Genomic DNA, 24,995 nt, shown 5'->3' on the forward strand with positions numbered 1-24,995 from the left:
ATGAAAAGAGACTGGATTAGCTCAAATTGTTTTCTTTAGAGCAGGGAAGGCTGAGGGGCGACCTGATAGAGGTGTGTAAGATTGAGGGGCATGGACACAGCAGATGCTCCCCAAGCTGAAAGATCAATAACAAGGGGATGTAATTTTAAAATGGAAAAGGAAGGTGGTCTCAAGGGGATCTGAGGAATTCCCCGGCCTCCCCCAACGAAGGGGGTGGTGGGGATCTGCTTCAACCTTTAAAAAGGAGGACTTGGATGAGCATTTCTAATGTCATAGTGTTCAGGGCTATGTGCTATGTGCTAGAAAGTGAGGCAAGTATAGATTTTGACAAGCTTTTGTCAGTCTAAACCCAATGGGTGAAGGTCCTGCTTTTGCATGCATTGATTTATGAATCAAAATTCCTTCTGTTCCATGTTTTAACTTTCTAGATAGAATGGATATTAAGGCCAATATTCCATTAGCTTTTCAATGACTGCTTTTAAATAACCTGAATCCTACATTGGGGAAACCGAGCAGAGGCTATGACAATGGATGAATGGGCACTGCACAACAATCAACAGACAGGAGGGTTCCCTCCCACTTCCGTGGTCCAGGACATTCAGCCTCGGACCTTTGGGTGACCATCCTCCAAGGTGGACTTCAGGATAGACAGAGAAAAGTGGCCAAGCGGAGGCTGATAGCTAAGTTCCGTACCCATAGGGAGGGCCTCAACCAGGACCTTGGGTTCATGTCACATTACAGGTGACCACCATTGCATTACACGCACGCACGCACACTTTTTCAATGTATAATTTCAGTTACATCACACTGTAAATTTTTGCTATAAATTCTGTGTGTTAGGATGGAGCCTTCCATTACCACCTGATGAAGGAGCGTCGCTCCGAAAGCTAGTGTGCTTCCAATTGAACCTGTTGGACTATAACCTGGTGTTGTGTCATTTTTAACTTTGTACACCCCACTCCAACAGTGGCATCTCCAAATCATGAACCATATATCTTATTGTTCTGTTTGAATGGACTCCTAAACCTTTTTGAATCTCTCCTAATCCTCACTTTCCACTTCTAAAAACCTACATTGATCTATTTTCCAAACTAAGTGAGATGACCTCCAGTTCACCAGCATTCAAATTCTCAGTCATTTAATATTATCTTGGTCTGAAATTTCACTCTTTCTGTCCTACCAACTATGCCAACAATCCTTCAGTCAAACTTTAAGTTTTAGCTCTCAACAGTATTCGCTAACTTTGTGATCCAAAATTACAAACATATTTCTACTATAAAGCATGGATAGAGAAATCAAGAGAATCAAATATAAATGCTGATCCCATTCAAGATGAATAAGCACTGATTGCTAAATTTCTGTCCAGCCACTGAAATGCCCAACAAAAAGCACAATGTAAACTTCATAAAACTCAACCACCTTCACACTGATATATTGGGCCTAGTTTCAGTGCTTGGGAATGTTGAATCTAGTTTTAGTGCATGCTGAAGGATATCTAGATCTGAATGATTGTGGAAGGGAACTTGAATGACACAAGATCTTTGATGTTTTAGGTCTAAAAGATCAGGCTTATTGATTGGAGCAACACTGACTTAGAGGAGATCATTGCTTCTGGGATAAGAAGAAAATAAATACGCAGACCTGTTAGAAACGGAGTAACTTGAACTAGATGTGTGGAAAGCCTAAAACAGCCTTGACTATAAAATCAATAGGCAATGAACTGGTTTCAATGCCAGAAAATATTAACCATATATACTCTGAGTAATAGTTGAATTTTTTGACTACTCTTTAAAGTTAAATTTACGGGATGGACTATTACATGGAAACTATTTTTAAGGAGCTGAAATTCATGCCTGTCAAAATTCATACCGTATCATTAGCAGAAACCTAACTGATCTCGAAACCAAGAAAGAATGAAATGAATTATGGTAATTCTGAAAACCCGGAGTGAAATGCAACAGCCAGCAGACTGAAAGACCGGAAGCAGAGCGAAACAACTGGCAGACTAGAAAGTTGGTGCTGAACATAACGGCTGGCACACTGACTCAAACATTCATCTGTTATCTGTGAAGAACTAGGGTCGACGTGTACACAAAATACATGGAAAATTCCAGGTGATTTGACCAGAAATTGGTCAGGATTCATGCCTCATGTTAATATGTCTAGATTAACAAATCATTGGATTATTTCCCTGTGCTACAAAAATTTGGAATAGTAAGTAATCACCAGCTTTATGAGCAATAACCTGTAATAAGAGATTGTCTATTACTCTAGTATATACGGTATTTTCACGTCAGCCACTTAATTATCAAGACTTCTGCAAAACAGCAGCGATAGCCTTTTAAAAACAAAATTAAACTTTAAAATCAGATATTAATTTGCACACAGCTGCAGTTTTATTTTCCCCATTCCAGGATTAGAATAAAAGTATAAAATATAAAAATGTATGCATGAAAGTTGACAACTGAGAAAAAAAAAACTTGTTGACCATACTGCCTTTAAGTGAACGTGGTCAGATAGTACTTTTTCTTTTTGAAGTTTTTAAAAGCATGAACATAATACTTCACCTTCAAAACCAGAAGCAGGAACATATCATGCCGTAGTAACCTTGGAGTCATCTCAGAAGTATGTTCCCAAAGACAAACAGTGCAATGTTACCAATGACAATACATCACAGAAACATCAAACTGACCACTGCAAAGAAAGGCCATTTCTAGCCACCTTTATGCCAGCTCTCTGCCACGATCACTCAAATCTAAAATCATTCAATCTTTTCTCTGTAGTTCGGTTCTTCTCGGGCCTCAATCAAATGACTCTCTTTGGAAGGTTTGAATCTGCAGTCAGCACATACCAAATTGCAACCACTCAACGTCTGAGGTCTTTCCTCACGTTGCCTTAAATTCTTCCAATTCTTATCTTATTAAGATGTTCTGACTTTTTAATCCTTCCGTTTCTCTACATCTATTCTGCCCAGTCTCAGAATTTTAAGTATCGCTATCAAATCTTCAATCTTTTCCCTCGACAAAAAGAACAATCCAAATTCCTAATTTTTCAAACCATTCTCACCATCATTTTGAATTATCACAACTTTGCTAAAATGGTGATGCCTGGAATTGGACAAAATACCCTAGCTCAAGCCAATCCAGGGTTTTACATACATTGACCATAAGTTCCTTGATCTTGTAATCCAGTGTTGTAAAGCCCCTGTTTTTAAGACCAGAATTCTCCAAATTTTATTAAATGTCTTTTCAACCAGCCCTGCAATTTCAATACTTTGAGTGCATGTAGATTTGCCTGTTCCTACACTAACTTTGCAATTGAAAACTTAAAATCTATTCAGCCTCTCCACATTCACCTTCCAAAATACAGCAATGTAATCTCAGTCCTAATAGAGACTGTTTACTCTAAAGTCCCAATTGAAAAAGTGTTGTCTAAACTTGCTACACACGGTAGCTTTACAATCTGGAATGCTATTTGTTTTTAATAATCAATGCTACATTACAACTACATTGGAGGTGTGGAAATTCAAACCTTTCCACAACATTGCTACACATCGTGGAAACAAAGAAGGGGACAAACAAATATGGGAAAAAAAGATGATGTCTTTAACAGATTCATTCTTACAAGAGAGTGATAATTGGAGTCACCAGCTTTCACAGTAAACCAAGAATCTCCTCCTTGGCCTAACATTCATTTGCAGCTTCTTTGATCAGATTCCCTGGAGACAAACAGCTGCTTGCCTTGGAGCAATATTAAATGCCAGTAAGTACCTTGGGGTTGACCAACAATTTGGATACATGCAATTAGCACAGAGAAGCTGCTATAATAGTAAAGTTGCTCCAACCAAGTACAATTAGGCCAATTATATAACTGCTGGAAAGTGGAAAGACAGCCACATAACTTGAAAGAAATGACATCTGCACATCTCTATGCAACTGTAGCAATGGTGTTAATTCTGTGCTTCAGGACTAAGCCAGCATGGTTGGTTAAAGTTGGTCAGGATTCATACCTCATGTTAAGATGTCTAGAACAACAAACCATTGTGTTTTTTTGATGGGCTATGACAAGTTGGAATAGTAAGTAATCACAAGCTTGATCAGCTATAACCTGTAATAGAAACATGGGCTACTTTCTAGAAATGCTATGGCCCATCTATATGATGCACTGAAAGATGAAATTCACTAAACATACAGAATCTAAATATTAGGAGCAAATTACTGCTGATGCTAAAATCTTAACTAGAAACAAAATGCTGGAGATCACAGCAGGGCAGGCAGGCAGAGAGCAAGCTAATGATGCACGTCTAGATGACTATTCATGTCAGCTCTGAAGTGTAGAGAGGTCAGCATTTATGCGACAGTGGAAATGATTGGTTTATGGAGTTAGGGTCGCCAACACTTCTGAAAAGTTCAGGAACATCCTTAGAATCTCCATTTAAACCTCCCAGAATCCACTGCTGGCAACCTATGAGAAATACAAATGTGCAAAGTTCTGGGACACAAGTCCTGGTGTTAAAAGTGCTCCTCCATAACTGGAGAACACTTAAACGCTAGGCAAAGGGGTGAAACTCTGAAAATGTATGGGTAGGGCGAGGAATTGTTTTAAATAAAAACTCAAATAATTACTTGTTCTAATTTTTAAAAAAAAAATTCAAAAAGCACAAGACATACATAACAACTGGACTGAACTAGGATTTTTCAAGTATGGGCTTTCCTGCACCATGACGGTTCAATTTGTTGAGCATTGGTCTAGGTCAAATACAAATTTCAGGAATAAAACAATAGAATGTGCTTCACTTGCACTACACGTTCTGTCTCCACCTCAAACTCAAATATATAATGAGCCAATTTCTTACTTTGAAACATTTGAAAATTACAAGATTGCTTTTGACCCAGAGGATCATGTAATGCATTTTTTCCAAAAGGGCAGAATTCTCACAAATTATGGCAACAGCTTAATCCACAGCATGTGACTGAATTAACATTGGATCATCCCCCTCAGCTGTTTGAGTACCAAATCTCAAACTGCAAATAAAAGATTTTCAATATCTAGAAAAAATTCAACTGGCACATCAGTCTAACAATGTCATATCAATGTTAAACCAATGTTTGGCACAATGACACAACATGAATGCTCGCTTTTATCTAGATAACCCTTGCAAGTCTTATGACTAAAATACAAAACACCCATTATTTAAAACTTCCAACATTTAATCACTCAGTATTCAGCATTGTTTTTTTAAAATGTTGGAGTATAATGTGAGCATTCATTCAAGAATTTGAGATGCTCCTTTGTACTGGAATAAAGCTAAGCATTCCAATTTATTTTGTGATACATACTTTCAATAACAATCTAACTTCATGCATTACTTAGCTCTTTTTAAATGGCTTTTCTTTGTATCCATACACTAGTATTGTTAAAACAAAATCAATTTATCTCACACCTTAAGTGAGAGCTGATTCATTACTGCAATTTAGGAGGGATGGTGGCATGGATAACAAAGACTAATAATAGAGTCCCACATTAGTGCCTTGAGGAAACACTAGTTCAAATCACACTAAAGCGGGCTGATAGAAATAAAATTAATTCACTAGAATTAGTTATATAGCTTGGAATAAGACCTTTCAGTCCAATGGGCCCATGCCGACCAGATATTCTAAATATATCTAGCCCCCTTTGCCAGCATTTGGCCCGTCACTCGAAACCCTTCCTGTCATGTAAGCATTCAGATGCATTTTAAAATGTTGTAATTGCAGCCTCCACCAGATCCTGTGGCAGCTCATCCCATACACTCACCACCCTTAGAAGACTTTGCCCGTTATGTCCCTTTTATATCTTTCCCCTCTCACCCTAAACCTACGCCCTCTAGCTTTGGACTCACCCCATCCCAGGGAAAAAAGACGTTGTCTATTTATCCTATCCATGCCCCTCATGATTTTTTAAACCGCTATAAGGTCACCCCTCAACCTATGACACTCCTGGGAAACAGCCCCAACCCATTCAGCCTCTTCCTGTAGCTCAAACCCTAGCAACATCTTCGTAAAGTTTTGCTAAACCCATTCAAGTTTCAGGATATCCTTCCTACAGGAGGGAGACCAGAGAATCACATGCAGTATTCCAAAAAGTGGCCAAACTGATGCAGTGTACAGCTGCAACAAAACAAGGCAACCCCTCTGACGGAGAATTGGAGCATCTTCTCGGGGGGGGGGGGGGGGAGGGAGAAAGAGAGAGAGAGAGAGAGAGAGAGAGAGAGAGAAGAGAGAGAGAGAGAGAGAGAGAGAGAGAGAGAGAGAGAGAGAGAGGAGACAAGAGGGGAGGGGGAGACAAGAGGGGAGGGGGGAGACAAGAGGGGAGGGGGGAGACAAGAGGGGAGGGGGGAGACAAGAGGGGAGGGGGGAGACAAGAGGGGAGGGGGGAGACAAGAGGGGAGGGGGGAGACAAGAGGGTGGGGGGGAGAGACAGGGGGGGGGGGGGAGAGACAGGTGGGGGGGGGGGAGAGACGGGGGGGGGGGAGAGACAGGGGGGGGGGGGAGAGACAGGGGGGGGGGGGAGAGACAGGGGGGGGGGGGGGGAGAGACAGGGGAGGGGGGGGAGACAGAGAGGGGGGGGGACAAGAGAGGGGGGGGGACAAGAGAGGGGGGGGGACAAGAGAGGGGGGGGGACAAGAGAGGGGGGGGGACAAGAGAGGGGGGGGGGACAAGAGAGGGGGGGGGGACAAGAGGGGGGGGGGACAAGAGGGGGGGGGGGACAAGAGGGGGGGGGGACAAGAGGGGGGGGGGACAAGAGGGGGGGGGGGGACAAGAGGGGGGGGGGGGACAAGAGGGGGGGGGGGACAAGAGGGGGGGGGGGAGACAAGAGGGGAGGGGGGAGACAAGAGGGGAGGGGGGAGACAAGAGGGGAGGGGGGAGACAAGAGGGGAGGGGGGGAGACAAGAGGGTGGGGGGGAGAGACAGGGGGGGGGGGGGAGAGACAGGTGGGGGGGGGGAGAGACGGGGGGGGGGGGAGAGACAGGGGGGGGGGGGAGAGACAGGGGGGGGGGGGAGAGACAGGGGGGGGGGGGGAGAGACAGGGGAGGGGGGGGGACAAGAGAGGGGGGGGGGACAAGAGAGGGGGGGGGACAAGAGAGGGGGGGGGACAAGAGAGGGGGGGGGACAAGAGAGGGGGGGGGACAAGAGAGGGGGGGGGGACAAGAGGGGGGGGGGGACAAGAGGGGGGGGGGACAAGAGGGGGGGGGGGACAAGAGGGGGGGGGGGACAAGAGGGGGGGGGGGACAAGAGGGGGGGGGGGGACAAGAGGGGGGGGGGGGACAAGAGGGGGGGGGACAAGAGGGGGGGGGGGGACAAGAGGGGGGGGGGGGACAAGAGGGGGGGGGGGACAAGAGGGGGGGGGGACAAGAGGGGGGGGGGACAAGAGGGGGGGGGGGACAAGAGGGGGGGGGGGACAAGAGGGGGGGGGGGACAAGAGGGGGGGGGGACAAGAGAGGGGGGGGGGGACAAGAGAGGGGGGGGGGACAAGAGAGGGGGGGGGACAAGAGAGGGGGGGGGACAAGAGAGGGGGGGGGGACAAGAGAGGGGGGGGGGGACAAGAGAGGGGGGGGGGACAAGAGAGGGGGGGGGGACAAGAGAGGGGGGGGGGACAAGAGAGGGGGGGGGGACAAGAGAGGGGGGGGGACACAAGAGAGGGGGGGGGGACAAGAGAGGGGGGGGGACAAGAGAGGGGGGGGGGACAAGAGAGGGGGGGGGCAAGAGAGGGGGGGGGCAAGAGAGGGGGGGGGGCAAGAGAGGGGGGGGGACAAGAGAGGGGGGGGGGACAAGAGGGGGGGGGGACAAGAGAGGGGGGGGGGGCAAGAGAGGGGGGGGGGACAAGAGAGGGGGGGGGACAAGAGAGGGGGGGGGGGACAAGAGGGGGGGGGGACAAGAGAGGGGGGGGGACAAGAGGGGGGGGGACAAGAGAGGGGGGGGGGACAAGAGAGGGGGGGGGGCAAGAGAGGGGGGGGGGCAAGAGAGGGGGGGGGGCAAGAGAGGGGGGGGGGCAAGAGAGGGGGGGGGGCAAGAGAGGGGGGGGGGCAAGAGAGGGGGGGGGGCAAGAGAGGGGGGGGGGACAAGAGAGGGGGGGGGGACAAGAGAGGGGGGGGGGGGACAAGAGAGGGGGGGGGGACAAGAGAGGGGGGGGGGACAAGAGAGGGGGGGGGGACAAGAGAGGGGGGGGACGACAAGAGGGGGGGGGGACGACAAGAGGGGGGGGGGACAAGAGGGGGGGGGCAAGGGGGGGGGGGACACGAGGGGGGGGGGACACGAGGGGGGGGGGACACGAGGGGGGGGGGACACGAGGGGGGGGGGGACACGAGGGGGGGGGGACACGAGAGGGGGGGGACACGAGAGGGGGGGGGACAAGAGAGGGGGGGGGGGGACAAGAGAGGGGGGGGGGGGACAAGAGAGGGGGGGGGGACAAGAGAGGGGGGGGGGGGGGACAGAGAGGGGGGGGGGGACAGAGAGGGGGGGGGAACAGAGAGGGGGGGGGAACAGAGAGGGGGGGGAACAGAGAGGGGGGGGAACAGAGAGGGGGGGGGGGGAAGAGAGGGGGGGGGAAGAGAGGGGGGGGGAAGAGAGGGGGGGGGAAGAGAGGGGGGGGGAAGAGAGGGGGGGGGAAGAGAGGGGGGGGGAAGGAGAGGGGGGGGGAAGAGAGGGGGGGGGAAGAGAGGGGGGGGGGAAGAGAGGGGGGGGGAAGAGAGGGGGGGGAAGAGAGGGGGGGGAAGAGAGGGGGGGGAAGAGAGGGGGGGGGGAAGAGAGGGGGGGGGGGAAGAGAGGGGGGGGGGGGGAAGAGAGGGGGGGGGGGGAAGAGAGGGGGGGGGAAGAGAGGGGGGGGGGGGGAAGAGAGGGGGGGGGAAGAGAGGGGGGGGGGAAGAGAGGGGGGGGAAGAGAGGGGGGGGGGGGAAGAGAGGGGGGGGGGAAGAGAGGGGGGGGGAAGAGAGGGGGGGGGAAGAGAGGGGGGGGAAGAGAGGGGGGGGGGAAGAGAGGGGGGGGGAAGAGAGGGGGGGGAAGAGAGGGGGGGGGGGGGAAGAGAGGGGGGGGGAAAGAGAGGGGGGGGAAAGAGAGGGGGGGGGAAGAGAGGGGGGGGGAAGAGAGGGGGGGGGGAAGAGGGGGGGGGGGAAGAGGGGGGGGGGGAAGAGAGGGGGGGGGGAAGAGAGGGGGGGGGGAAGAGAGGGGGGGGGGGAAGAGAGGGGGGGGGGAAAGAGGGGGGGGGGAAGAGGGGGGGGGGGAAGAGGGGGGGGGGGGAAGAGGGGGGGGGGGGAAGAGGGGGGGGGGGGAAGAGGGGGGGGGGGAAGAGGGGGGGGGGAAGAGGGGGGGGGAAGAGAGGGGGGGGGGAAGAGAGGGGGGGGAAGAGAGGGGGGGGGAAGAGAGGGGGGGGGGGGGAAGAGAGGGGGGGGGGGAAGAGAGGGGGGGGGAAGAGAGGGGGGGGGAAGAGAGGGGGGGGGAAGAGAGGGGGGGGGGAAGAGAGGGGGGGGGAAGAGAGGGGGGGGGAAGAGAGGGGGGGGGAAGAGAGGGGGGGGGGGAAGAGAGGGGTGGGGGGAAGAGAGGGGGGGGAAGAGAGGGGGGGGAGGAAGAGAGGGGGGGGAAGAGAGGGGGGGGGAAGAGAGGGGGGGGGAAGAGAGGGGGGGGGAAGAGAGGGGGGGTGAAAAGAGAGAGGGGGGAAAAAGAGAGGGGGAAAAAAAAAGAGAGGGAGAAAAAAAAAAGAGAGGGGGGGGAAATGTGTGAGAGCTAGATATTGGGATGAGGAGAGAAGAGAAGAGTTCCAATGGCAGAATGGTCACAAAACAGGGGACGTGAATTTAAGGCAACATGCAAATTCTCTTCTTTAAAAGGCAGGTTATTAAGATCTGGAATGCAGAGAGTGTGGGGCACAGACCGATTTAAATCATGGTTGCACAGCAATAATTATCTGAAGAAATAAGTTTGCCGGAATACAGGGGTGTTGTTATTAATACCTGAACCAATTAACAGATTTGTGTGGTCATTCTGTTACTCTCTAACGAACATATTTTAATGCGATCATTTAACGTAGAGGCAAGTTTTCTGAATCTTTCAAAATGATTCAACTTCCATATATAACTGATACTCTAGTCTTAGGACTGCACCTTAAATCCTAATATGTACCAGAATTGTTAAGAGCCACATCTCTCCAAGGATGATGGTAACAAGTAGCCAACTTCATAGGGGACAAATGCCTAGTGTGCAAGGCACAACCAGACACTAATGGTTAAGCAGGATCTTGGTGATAAAGGCTGCTAAAATGCTGCTGGACCTTTATGGTCATTGAGGTTATTCAATTAAAGGCAGATGGGAGAGCAACGAAACAGGATGTTTCTTGTCCGTACGGCCCTTAGATGGATGGTGTTATAGTCACTAGGGTCCTGGGCAGAAACTTTCAAGTAGATGCAAAAATAAGCATTTTGAAGACAAATCAGCAGCATAACCTCAATGGCCACTGAATGAGGAGGAGCCGAAGCTCAGGGGGACGACATCTGAATGGCTGAAACCTTGCCAGCTCTTTCTTACCAGTGCAGTGAGTACACAAGTCTCAGCAGTGAATCTGAGGCAGCCTTGTATATAACCTGATACGATTTAATGCTGTTGTGTTAAACTTGCCAGAGTGGTGGAGGAGGAAGTAGATTACAGTAACAGTACAACCTTTAATCATTCTGTTCACTGGCACTTATTGGGCAAGACAACCGAATTTGTTAAGGATGGAATTGCTAAATTCCAGAAGGAAGGTGAGAGCAATTGCCTTCACCAGAGACAATATTTGAAGAAATGTACAATCTAGCAAAACTGAAAAATCAAAGAATTCAGGGAAAACACTCAAGTTATACCTGATACCAAAGGAAGATGTTTGTGGGTGTTGGATGACTCATTTCAATGCTAGAGCATCAATGAGCACAACTACCTTCCAGCTGTTTCCCAAGGTCAGAAGTGGCAGTCGGGCAAGGGTATGCTGACTATTTCAGTACTCAGCTCCATTCACAAATCCACAGATAATCAATGAGTTAATGCCCACCTACAAGATTATGACATCCATCCTTAAATTAGTCTTGGCTCAACAAAACTACCAAGCTGTGACCCTGCTCTTGAAATTCAGAGATGTTATTATCCCTCTCAACATCATCTGAAGGGTCACCAGTGACCAGGAGGTCAACTGTACCGACTACAGTGAGCACCATAATAGATTAGACCAGCAGGACATTCTGTGGTGAGTGATTCATGACCAGACTCCCCAGAACCTCAACTGGCCAAAGTCAGGGTTAGGATTTCAAACAAACTTTCCACTTGCCTGGTCCTGGATGTTTACAGTTGCAACCACACACAAGCAGCTCAACAATACCCAGGACAAGGCAAAACAATCACCAATACAATATCATAGCTGCATAGGCACTGCATACAGGATTCACTGTAGTAGTTTGTTACAGTTTTTTCAGGAACAAAGAAACATTTATCTCCTTGCCATCTTCAGTTCAACACATGATTCCTTCATTGTTGTGGAGTTGAAATCTTGGAAAATTATCTAAGCGCATTATCAAATCATCTTCAACTGCTCAGTGTAATAATGTAAAGTGATCACTCACCATTTTCTCTGGGGAACCGGGGAAGGACAACAAACATCCTCCTCACCAGCAATACCAAGGAATTAATGATTTTATAAAGAAGGATTCTTTTGTCTTATTGTGGCACTTTCAATTAAATTCGGTACCATCTCTGATATTGGAGTCTTCAGAGTGGAGTTTGAATCCTTGACCTTCTGACTGAAAGGGGAGGTGTGAACATAATTTGGACAAGTCAAAGGTAACTGCAGTTGTAAAAGGCAAGGGTTCATTTTCCTAAAAAAAAAGGTCATAGCATTCAAACAGATGAGGCATGAGCTTACTTTATATCAAATTCAATTCACAGGGAAGGCTCCGCTGTAAAGCTAATGGTTAGATTATGAATAGTTGGGTCAAATCTGGCATGAGCGACATCCTGCAGAAGAACTACCCTTCCAGAAGATCAAGAGTTTACAAACAATGACTCTGCACCATGACATTGTTAGGGCCTGCCTCCAATCTCTGCACACCCTATCTCACTCCCACAGCACAATTTTACTGTTTTGGATGACCATGATTTCCCTTCTGATGTACTTTCAAGGCATCTTCCATCTTGACCTCAATATGAAGTCTCCAGAAAGCTCGTAACTAAGATTCACCTTCACAATGTAGGGGGCAGCACAGTGGTTAGCACTGCTGCCTCTCAGCGCCAGAGACCCAGGTTCAATTCCCGCCTCAGACGACTGACTGTGTGGAGTTTGCACATTCTCCCCGTGTCTGCGTGGGTTTCCTCCGGGTGCTCCGGTTTCCTCCCACAGTCCAAAAATGTGCAGGTTAGGTGAATTGGCCATGGGAAATTGCCTGTAGTGTTAGGTGAAGGAGTAAATGTAGGGTAGTGGGTCTGGGTGGTTTGCACTTCGGCAGGTCGGTGTGGACTTGTTGGGCCGAAGGGCCTGTTTCCATACTGTAAGTAATCTAAAAAAAAGTGTGCCAGGGGAGCAGAGAGCAACAGTAAGTGAGTTTTTTATGCAGACAGGTCAGTGAGGTGTTTAAATATCCACGTCTACAGCAGCTCAAACTCATCTAGCTTTCTTGATTAGTTTCCCAGATCGCACAAAACAATTGCAGATCAATTTAACACTGCAGCTAAGTTATAATCAAATGTCAAATGACAACTGTGCCCTAAAGGCATTAGTTGTGTCAATGTACACATCCAATTAGGAACCACCCGTATGGTTCTCCCCAACATCCAAATGGACCTGTGCTAAAACTAGAAGTGGGGCACGAGTGCACTGGCAAGCTTCCCAGAGTTTGTAGCCAGAACTAATCTGTTGTCAGTTAGTCCACTTCAGTAATGTCCTAAGTCATGCCAAATGGAAGAATCTCAATTGCATTGATAGATCTCCCCTGCAAGTGTGGCTAATGCATTACAATGCTCTGGACTGATTTAATTTATAACCAAAGTCTGCCACAGAAGGTTGTTTGTGTAATATAAATCAACAAGCATCTGAGAAGTCACTTGTGAACTTAAGAAACAAGAACACAAAGTGACCGTTCAGCTCCCCCCCCCCCCCCCCCCACCCCCACGCCTCAAGATGTTTACTATTCAATGAAATTAATCACTCATTGAGCTCTGTGTCAATTCCACTTTCCCAATCACTCTGCCATATCCCTCAATTTCCAGAAAATGTCTATTCAAAACAAACCTTCAACTCACTAGCTTATTCTCTTCCCTTTCCTTAGAGGGAAAAGTGATCATCAGCAGTGATTAAACACATTGACAATACAAAGCAAATTGAAACACCCACAAATAACAGAATACCTCCTGTCGGCTGGCAGTAAGCACATTTCCAGAGTTTCCCAAGTTACACACCCATATTCCAATTCAAGCTTCAGCAGCAGCTACTTGTCTTCCTGCAATAAAACCACAATAGGTACCATTCTCCAGATACACTACACACTCATACCAGCCTTCTGCAAACTGTCATTCCAAGTTTCTGCATCAGCTACACAATATTAGTCTGCACTGGGCATGGTGAAAAGATCCATACAAGATCACTTTCAGCATGGCTGTTCCAGCCCACACTCAATAGAAGGCTCTGAATTAAGCCATTGGCATTCAGCATGATCACGGGAACACTGAAGCAGGACCGTGCAAAGATGCACCGGAGAGATGGGCTTCCTTTATAGGGAATGGAGTACGGGTCCACAGAGCAGAGGCTCACCTAGAATCAGTTTCTTTTTCCTGCTGTGAAATCTACACTATAGCTTTTATCCCAAGTAATGATAGGGAAAACAAAAAAATAAATGCTGGAGATCGCACCCATGGATGCTGCCTGCCCCGCTGTGATCTCCAGTACTTTTTGTTCTCAGTTCAGATTCCAGCATGTGCAGAAGTTTACTCCTGGATAGGGTACAGTACTTGACTTTTTTTTTTGAGGTCACCTGCAGGGTTATAAAAATTTCCTAGATCCCCGTTACAGAGCTCTGTATTTTAAAAATATATTTTGAAACTTTATCCAAAATATGTTGCCCAATACCAGCAACGAGTCCGTTCAGTACACAGGTAACTTTAACAAGCAGGTGAGGATGCGGCTGCACTGATCCCTGGTTCAGGCCACCTGGGCTGGGGGTAAAAGAAAAATCACCTTCACTTGAGAAGGTGGGGAAACATTTGAATACAGAAATAGGAAGTGCTGGAAACCGTCAAGCAGCATCTATGTAAAAAGGTGACAGGAAGGTGAGAACGCAGGAAGGCAATAATCTGAAGTAACAACTCTTTGTAGACTGTGAAAGCTGTTGAGTACTTCCAGTATTTAGTGTCTTTTTTTTGACATTTCCAACATCAGTGGTACCTTGTGTGTAAAATGTTTGGGCATACCTTGCCTATCACAAACTTACTCTGTAAATATAATTCTTTCCTGGTGTGAAAACCTGCCTTGTTCAGCGAGATTCGGAAGGATTACACACATACCACAATGGGAATGTACGAAGACTTTAAAAATTGGAGTATATGACTCTTATGAATTCCATGTTATATTTCAGGACCAGAGCAGGGAAAAAAAGATCAAAGGGATGTTAAAAATGGGAGGAAGGAGATAAAGTTAAAGTTAAACATACCATAAATAGTTGAAACTATTTCTTAAAGACCATAAAAGTTTATAGCATAGTGGAGACAGTTTAACCGATCATATTTGTTTGCAAGTGGACTGATATAAATCAATCCAAAAAATAAATTGCATCAGCCAACTCTTCATTTCTCACCATAATGTTTCATTTTCTTTTAAAATCATCCCTTATAAATCATACTGGCTTCTAATATTCCTTCTTGTTTCAATTAGAGATGTTAAGAATTGCATCATTGCTCCTCTTAATACGCAAGATCAATTCTGTCAGAATTTCTTAGGACACCTTTACACACAGTTCAAGTTCAAGTGCAGTGATAGTTGTATTAAGTGAACGATCTCTGGAAGAATACAACAAACATCAGTGTATTCTCTATTCTGCTCCAACACCTGTTGTTACATCTCTCTTGTAGAAATGTCATATCCCTTCATTGCTATTAAACCAGAATTATTTTGATTACTTTGTGAATATGCACATACACATACCTCAACCCTGTGAAGTTGAGAAATTCAGTCCATTTTAACTATTCAGCTTTTATTTCTTATATTCTAGAAATTGTAGAATTACTATATTAACCACACACTTATTCTTTAAAAGGGAGGTTTCTGCACCATGTGCCTTGTCAGTCATCGCTTGTTTTGCCTTCTTCACAAGAACATTCAAGAATATTACCTTTTTGCTCTAAAACTATTTCAGTATTATCATTAATGTCCCTAAAAATGTGACCCATTCACAAACCCATCACTGACGTATTGATCTTCCTCCCGCTAACCAGTCAGGAATAGCAAAACAACTGTGGAGCAATTTAAAAACCTAACTTACTAAAACTTCACTTTCTATGGTGCTTCTGATGTAGTACAGAACAAAATCCCTGAAGTTATAGGTTCATTAGACTTGTAAGTGAAAAACGCATACAAAACACTTTGCAGCAACCAACTGCTTATTTGAAAGGAGTGTTTGATTCCAGACAAGATTTCAACTAAAAACTAAATTCATAGGATTTGCATTAAAACAAAGATGATTAAACGTAACCTTTAATGTACAGTACTTTGAAGTTATTTCATATAAAGACCAATTGTGTTTCAATGAACCTCAAAGTAATTCAGTTCAGTTAAACTAAACCAAATAAAAAACATGAAAGCATTTCAAAATTAATAATTATCAGAACAGTTACATAAATAGACCATTGTCCATTCAACATTTCTACATCTAAACAGCAACATTTGCACTAACAAAACTATATACTGCGATTCCAATCACTTACTTCATAATACAAATTTATTAACTCTATCAACAGTTTACTTTATGGTTTTGTAACAAATAAGTAGATCACTGCTTAAAATGCCTGAAGTGTTTATAGAACAATGAAAATGTTACATATACTGGAATGGCCTGAGTCAGGAAGTTCAAACTTGCAGGAGGCACTGCGTTTGGAACTACTATATTGCCTTGATCCTAGAGCCTCCCCAGACTTGTGGATAAAAATTCATCAGTTAAATGGTAAATCAAGGACAGAGAAGGGGAGAGAAAAATTCTGAATGATAGCTAAGAAATGGGGTTAGGGATAAACTAATGATAGTCCATGTTCCTACAAGGTTGGTGCTGCCTATTCTGAGAGATTTTGGTCAATTGAAGCCCAGTAATAAACATACTGTGAGGCTGCAGGAGGACAGCAACCCTTAAGGTCATGCAAGGTTCTTCTTCATTATAATTCTGAACAAGTGTCTTTTCAGACTTGAAGCATTAATTCCACTGCTTTCTCCGCAGATGCCACCAGATGAGAGGAGTTTCAGCTTTTTTTGTTTCAGATTTCCAACATCTGCATATGGCATTTTTATTTTAACATCACTTAAACCCAGTGTGCCTCTCTCAAATGGGAAATAAATTCTGGCTGTAGCTGCAAATTGTTTGTACTGGCAACTCAAACACAGAGGCACATTCTGTCTCTTGTACAGGAAGGTGGTGCACCCCCAGCAGCATTGAAATGCTTGGGGGACAGACATGGCCATATTCCTTCACTCATCAGTGGGTAGTCATAGCCAACAATGACAGTAAAGCACATTGAGGAATTTAATAATTTACTACATTCCCCTATCACAACACACAAGGTGGAGATGGCATGCACCTTTGACATTCCAAAGTTGACAACCAACCCTAAACCCCACTACAAATATAACTGGTCTTTTTTTTTTGCGAGACCACCTAGCCAAGAACTATATTCACTTATGGTGAATGTCATCAGTCTCTCACACAACCACTAGCACGCACACTGGTGCCCTCTGCACTTTTCATGGGATGTTAGAGACATGCAATTGGCAAAGGGTGAATCACTGGGTAGCAGAGGGCTGGAGCCAAGGGAGAGGGAAAAGAAAAATAAGAGGCATGCAGGAGCTTGCTCACCAGACCAGTGAGAGATTGTTCATAAAGCTCTGCCACAGGAGATTCAGACAACTAATGGGGAAGCCTACGACAGAAAGCACGGCTGATGACAATGTACAATGTGCCATTACAGCTCCAGCTAATGGCACTCCGAGGCACTGACAAAAATCTCTCAGCTATCTAGTAAGTCTATGTCTAAAAATTACACACTCTGCAGCTCCAATGAGCCAAAAACTATTGCTCACTGGCTCGACCCTTACACTAGCTTAAGCAGCAAACTGCAAATTCTCTGCTGGTTGGAGTCATACCTGACACACAGGAAGATGTTGCAGTTATTGGAGGTCAATCATCTCAGCTCCAGGACATCTATGCAGGAGTTCCTCAGGGTAGTGTCGTAGACCCCACCATCTTTAGCTGCTTCATCAGTGACCTTCCCTCCATCACGAGTTCAGAAGTGAAGCTGATCACTGACGTTTGTACAACATTCAACATTGTTTACAACTCCTCATGCTTAAGCAGTCTATGTTGGAATATGATAAGATCTGGACAACACCCAGACATAAGCTGACAAATAGAATCTAGCAGTTGTGCCAGGCAATGACCATCTCCAATCAGAGACAGAGACAGAGACACAATCTAACTACCTCCCCTTGGTATTCAATGTGCTAACATCACAGAATCCTCCACTATCAACATGAGGACTCAACTGGTCTTGACACAAACAAACATCGTGCTTACCAGAGGCTAGGAGTATGGCAGTGAGTAACTCCCCTCCTGACTCCCCAAAGACTGTCCACTATCTACAAGGCACAAGGCAGGAGTGTGATGAAATACTCCCCACTTGCCTGAATGGGTGTAACTCCAACAACAGTCAGGAAGCTTGAAACCACTCAGGACAAAGCAACCCACTTGATTCAGTACACACTGCTGCGACTATCTACAAGATGCCCTGCAGAAATTCAGGAAAGATCCTCAGACAGCACTTTCCAAACCCATAACCACTTCCATCGAAGAGGACAAGGGCAGCAAATATATGGGAACACCACCACTTTCAAGTTCCCCTTCAAACCCCTCACCATCCTGACTTGGAAACATATCGTTCCTTCATTGCCGCTGGGTCAAACTCCTGGAATTCCCTCTCTAAAGGCAATGTGGGTCAACTACAGCACAGACTGTAGCGATTCCAGGCAGCAGTTCAGCCCACCTTCAAGGGCAATGAGGAACAGACAATAAATGCTGGTCCAGCCGAGAACAGAGTGAATTGTAAAAGATAGATTGTCATGAATAACTACACATGTGGCAACTCAAGGAGCTCCACAACCTGATCAAAGTCACTTATGTCATGCATTATAAGTCTGGCCATACACAGGAAGCACATTCCCATTAAAGGAACATAGGGCAAATTTTAAAAAGTGGTGATACAGCCCCTTGAGACTGTTATGCCATTCAATTAGGAGAAAAAGTGAGGTCTGCAGATGCTGGAGATCAGAGCTGAAAATGTGCTGCTGGAAAAGCGCAGCAGGTCAGGCAGCATCCAGGGAACAGGAGAATCGACGTTTCGGGCATAAGCCCTTCTTCAGGAATGACCATCTCCAATCATTCCTGAAGAAGGGCTTATGCCCGAAACATCGATTCTCCTGTTCCCTGGATGCTGCCTGACCTGCTGCGCTTTTCCAGCAACACATTTTCAGCTCATGCCATTCAATTAGACAACTGCTGACCTTCACCCTGACAGATTCCATCTTTTGTTTTTTTTAAAAAAAACTAGCTCTCTCAATTTCTCAAATCATTGATCTAGTATCCATAAGACATAGGAGTGGAAGTAAGCCCATTCGGCCCATCGAGTCCACTCCGCCATTCAATCATGGCTGATGGGCATTTCAACTCCACTTACCCGCATTCTCCCCGTAGCCCTTAATTCCTTGTGACATCAAGAATTTATCAATTTCTGCCTTGAAGACATTTAGCGTCCCGGCCTCCACTGCACTCTGCGGCAATGAATTCCACAGGCCCACCACTCTCTGGCTGAAGAAATGTCTCCGCATTTCTGTTCTGAATTTACCCCCTCTAATTCTAAGGCTATGTCCACGGGTCCTAGTCTCCTCGCCTAACGGAAACAATTTCCTGGCGTCCACCCTTTCCAAGCCATGTATTATCTTGTAAGTTTCTGTTAGATCTCCCCTTAATCTTCTAAACTCCAATGAATACAATCCCAGGATCCTCAGCCGTTCCTCATATGTTAGACCTACCATTTCAGGGATCATCCGTGTGAATCTCCGCTGGACACGCTCCAGTGCCAGTATGTCCTTCCTGAGGTGTGGGGACCAAAACTGGACACAGTACTCCAAATGGGGCCTAACCAGAGTTTTATACAGTCTCAGTAGCACATCGCTGCTTTTATATTCCAACCCTCTTGAGATAAATGACAACATTGCATTCGCTTTCTTAATCACGGACTCAACCTGCATGTTTACTTTTAGAGAATCCTCGACTAGCACTCCCAGATCCCTTTGTACTTTGGCTTTATGAATTTTCTCATAGTTTAGAAAGTAGTCCATGCTTGTATTCTTTTTTCCAAAGTGCGAGACTTCGCATTTGCTCACATTGAATTCCATCAGCCATTTCCTGGACCACTCTCCCAAACTGTCTAGATCCTTCTGCAGCCTCCCCACTTCCTCGGTACAACCTGCCTGTCCACCTAACTTTGTATCATCAGCAAACTTCACTAGAATGCCCCCAGTCCCTTCATCCAGATCATTTATATATAATGTGAACAGCTGTGGCCCCAACACTGAACCCTGCGGGACACTGCTTGTCACCGGATGCCATTCCGAAAAATAACCTTTTATCCCAACTCTCTGCCTTCTGTCAGACAGCCAATCCTTAATCTATACCAGTAGCTCACCTCGAACACCATGGGCCCTCACCTTGCTCAGCAGCCTCCCGTGTGGCACCTTATCAAAGGCCTTTTGGAAGTCTAGGTAGACCACATCCACTGGGTTTCCCTGGTCTAACCTACTTGTCACCTGATCAATTGATATTTGCAGACGAAAATTCAAAACTATCAAATGTTTCATGAAGGAGTGTTTCATAATATCACACAAAATATCTGGCTCTAAATTATAGATGATGACCCTCATGAGCCAGTGAGCAGAAATAGTTTCTCCCAAATTCTTGGAGACTTCAAAATTAAATCACTTCAAAACATTTAAAAATTGTTGAGATGCAACACATCAGGGCAATCTTTGTCAAGCAATGCTTGGAATCCTGGTAATATTCTGGTCAATTTGTGCTGCACTTCCTTCACGGCCAATACATCATTCTTAACTGGTTTGGGGCCCAAACCAGTGACATCACTCCAGGTTAACCAGGCTCTGTAAAGCTGAAGTCTAATGCCCATCCCCCTCCTATTACACAGTCTTCTAGATATAAAGATCAGCTGATTATTTTCTAAAGCTGCTCGTGATATTTTAAATAACCTGTCTATTGGGAGATCTGGGTTTCCTTTGGCCTCCACAATTAACATTCCACCATTTAGAAAGTACCTAGCTCTGTCCCATCAATGTTCAAAGCGGATGGTCATTTGTGCTATTAATTTCTTCATTACACAGTTACTTTGGTGAGACATTATCCCAGATTTCTTTGGAGGATGAAATATTGACTGTTCCTTAACTGTTAATATTGAAGCTAAGTAATTACATAGCACGCTCCTTTGCTCACCCTGAAACCTATTTGCCTTTGTTTTGCCTATTCACTTAATACTCAGCAAGTTTTAGGTTTCTGCTTGTGCTACTCTTACATCACCAGCAAATTTGCACAAGTGACATTCTATCCTTCAATGTAAACTTTTACTAAACGCAACGCAGGAATTAGACCCAACCCAGACCTGCACGGGAGAGCATTACTCACATGGTGACATTTCAAACACACAAATTTGGAACTAGGATAGGCCTTACTGCCCTGCACCAACATTCAACGGGCTAACGGACAGTCGGATTACTTCACACTCCCAAACCCCAGCAACCTTCACTCGTTCACAATCCCCACCTCCACCACTTTTCTTATCAAAAGGATCTATCTACCTCTGCTTAAGATTCAATGAATCACTGCTTCCACCCCCCTATTTTTTGGGAGAGAACTTCAATGGCTCAGGAAGGAAGTCTTCACCTGGTCTTAAAATGTTCAACCAGAGAATTTAACCAGTGACCCCACTTCAGGTTTTGGTAACAAGAGAAAACACCAAGCTTCCAAAGAACTCCCCACCCAGTCCTCTCCCTTATCTCTGTAAGCCCACATTTATTATGGCCAATCCACCCAGCCCACACATCTTTGGATCTGCTGCAGAGGAGTTTAGTACCATCTCTGAAAAGGTTGATCACAATATTTAGCCTCTAATGAGTAGCAGATTGTACTTTAGCTCTATTTGCATGACTATCAATTAGTCTGTTTTGTCTCAAATGTTACAGCATTCAGGTGAGCCTTTAGTTTTATTATTTTTTGTAAAGTCTTGCCTCAAATGTTGGTCGATTTAGCATTGTACTTTCCATCTATTCCCATTACCATAATTCCCTTCCCTCAAATTTAAGTTTTGATTTGCCATACCAACCTAAAATTTGATCCCTTTCCCCACTATTAGTTTAAATCCCTCTACTTCTATAGAGGTGTAAACGGTTAGAACACCAGCCCCACTGCAGCTCAGGTGTAGATCATCCCAATGGGACAGTTCCCACCTGAACTAGCACTGGTGCCAGTGCACTACCAATGCTACTGCACTCACTCACTCATAACTAGACACTAGAATATCTGTGTGTCATTTCTATTGGCTCTGACCAGCCAAACAGGTTAATAATTTGCCTTCAATTCCAGGCTTTTCTACTTGAGCTAATGGATTCTTGAGCCTTGATCAAATGCTTTCTGAAGATCCAAACAACGGTCAATAAACATACTCTTGTGGATACTTCAGTCACCTTGTCAAAACATGCAACTAAATCAAGGAAGACAGATGTAACCTTATAAATCTATGCTGGCTCTCTGATCAAAATCTCAAGGTTTTGTTAGCTGGTGCAAAATTCCCTGTGAAAAGATGGGATGCTAACCAGTCAATAAAAATCCTGGTTCCCCCCCCCTCACTTTTCTTAAATAGTGGAATGACATGTTGAAAAGAATAGCTCCAAAACTTTTTCAAGATTTTCTAAGTTTATGTGAGGGTAGCTCTACTCCCCAAGATGGAAGCCACCAAAATCTGGGGTTTGTCAAACAGTGCTTCCCCCCACCCCCGCCTTAATTAGTGACTTTGCTTACAATAAATATTGTATGGACTCCTAATATAAGATACCTCATGAGTTTTTAACATGCAGCCAACAAATAGCAGCCTCCTCCTCTACTGCAAACACTGAAGGTAAGTCATTATTCAGCACAGCTAACATATCTTTACTTGAAAACTTAAAAATTAGTAGCATTGTCAGTCAGATATTAAAGGGACCAACACTATCCCTGACCAGTCTTTTTCTTGCTGTTAGTGTAAAAACTCCAGTTGTAACTTCAGTCTGCACACCAAAACTACCAGAAGCTATAAAAAACTAGAGAAACATTAAACAGACTCAACAATTTCATTTGATTGGCTAAATGACAACTCAGCCTGTTGTAGTGATATGATAAAACTACCCAATGCCATAGGAGTTAAGTAATCTTGAACAAGTGCTAATTTTGAACAAATGTATTTTCAAATTGCCATTACTGCAACCCTGCATTAACTGACTGACTGAAATCTTCACTGATCTCACCTCCAGGCCAGTACATACCATCGGCTGTTCCAACAGCTTGGCTACAGACACCAACACCAAATACAACCACAATAGCAGGTAACCAATTTATAACCAGTACAGGCTGAATGGCTTTCTTCAGCCACACTAGGGTTTGGTTAGCTGGGTTGGCAGAGTTTGCTAGATGCTGGCTTGTAATGCCGAGTGATACCAACAGCGTGGGTTCAATTCCTGGAGAAGGGCCTGTACCCGAAACGTCGAATCTCCTGTTCCCTGGATGCTGCCTGACCTGCTGTGCTGTTCCAGCAATAAAGTTTCAACTTTGATCTCCAGCATCTGCAGACCTCACTTTCTCCTCAATTCCTGGATAGCCAAGGTTGAAGGTTTCTCCCTCTCAACCTCTCCCTTCACTTGAGATATGGTGACCCTTAGGCTAAACCACTATCAGTCATCTCTCTAATGAGACAGTAGGCCTGTGGTCTGGTAGGATTGTGGCAACTTTACCTTTACTGCACAATGGAAGCTACCCAATCCTCAAAAAAATCCATCTGCTTCATGTCAACCAGCTTAGCTAGAAACATACAAAACTGTGATGACTTAATTTTAAAATCAATATTAAATTATCCCACACGCAAAAAGGCAAAAATCAAGTCTTCCAATACCATTCTGACATAGCAAGTGATCCCAGAGGTATCAGGAACATCAACTCTCAAAGGGTTATAATTCACCATCAGAGCAATATGAAATGACAGAGTCTACAAATATTTGTTAAAATCTCAATTTCCTGATGTATTAACCAGAATACATACTATACTAAAAAAAAAGGAATTAAAGATTAATCCCAAATGTTTCTCACCTGGAAGTTATTCATTAGTCCATATGAGCATCGGGTTGTGGCACAGGAAGAGAAATTAAAGCCCAGTTTACAGGCTGCATTAGTGCAGTTAATTGCTGTTCCAGAGATGATAGCATCAGTAAGATTCCCAGTAGCATCACGAACTACACAGGAACCTGACGGAATAAAAATCAGAAAGTGAATTACATGCTGGTGAGCACTTGGCATGGAATTACCTCCAAGGCCTCATTTCAGCACATACCCGTTTGATCTATAAAATTACAATATAGTGAATAGTGAAGTAAACAGCAGCTATGGCAACACCTTTCTTCAGTTGTCTTGGTGTACGAATTTCACCTTTGCAATATTGATAAACAAACGTAGCCAGTAATCCAAGATTACTTGAAGTCTGCCCGACGATAGGCTTACATCACAATGACTTTTTTGTTTTATAGTCATCGACATACAGCACAGAAACAGACCCTTTGGTCCCACTCATCCATGCAGACTAGATATCCTAAATTAATCTAGTCCCATTTGCCAGCATTTGGCCCATAACACTCTAAACCCTTCCTATTCACATACCCATCCAGATGCCTTTTAAATGCTGCAATTGTACCAGCCTCCACCACTTCCTCTAACAGCTCTTACACAAATCCTGTGTGAAAAAGTTGCCCCTTAGATCCTTTTTAAATCCTTCCCCTCACCCTAAACTTTTGTCCTCTAGTTCTTGAATCCCCCACCCCTTGTCTATTTACCCGATCCATGCTCCATAATTTTGTAAGCCTCGATAAGGTCACCCCTTAGCTTCTGACATTCCAGGGAAAACAGCCCCAAACCCACTCAGCCACTCCCTATAACTCAAATCCGCCAACCCTGGCAACATCCTTGTAAATCTTTTCTGAACCCTTTCAAGCTTCACAACCTTCCTTTGATGTGATCCAGTTAATAATTTAAAAGATAGAGAGAGAGTTACTGAAAAAAAAGTTAAATGAGCGACATTCAACTGGTTAAATTCATGGTAAATGTTTAAAAGCTCACTAGCACTATTTAAGCTAATCAACTCATTAAACCCTTTGTTTTCTTCCTGGATACAATTCAAATGTGATCACTAACTTTTAACAGCCATGCAATTTATCATAGATACCTTGTAATTAAAACAAAACAAGAATTGGTACTTTATCCTTGATTAAGTCTCACTAAGCATTGTCATAAGTCCAGGAGAAAAAAATAAAAATTGAATCATTTGGTACAATTAAAGCAAAAGCAAATCTCATTAAGATTCCTCAGTATGTTATTTTTGAAGAACTGAGCCTTT

General features: G+C 45.2%; 1 protein-coding gene across 2 annotated transcripts in view; it reads right to left on the bottom strand.

The window, feature by feature from the left end:
* The window catches only part of slc12a2 (solute carrier family 12 member 2), a 230,423-nt gene that overhangs the window by 80,832 nt on the left and 124,596 nt on the right, over positions 1-24,995 (bottom strand). For both annotated transcript variants that reach the window (XM_043718096.2, XM_043718088.2), the window contains exon 10: positions 23,699-23,853. In XM_043718096.2, coding sequence (XP_043574031.2) covers positions 23,699-23,853 — 155 coding nt within the window. The remainder of the gene's footprint in view (positions 1-23,698; positions 23,854-24,995) is intronic.

The sequence above is a fragment of the Chiloscyllium plagiosum genome, unplaced genomic scaffold, assembly GCF_037043375.1.
Source record: "Chiloscyllium plagiosum isolate Xiang-an unplaced genomic scaffold, Cpla_swu_hap1 HiC_scaffold_2, whole genome shotgun sequence".
Taxonomy (NCBI): Eukaryota; Metazoa; Chordata; class Chondrichthyes; order Orectolobiformes; family Hemiscylliidae; genus Chiloscyllium; species Chiloscyllium plagiosum.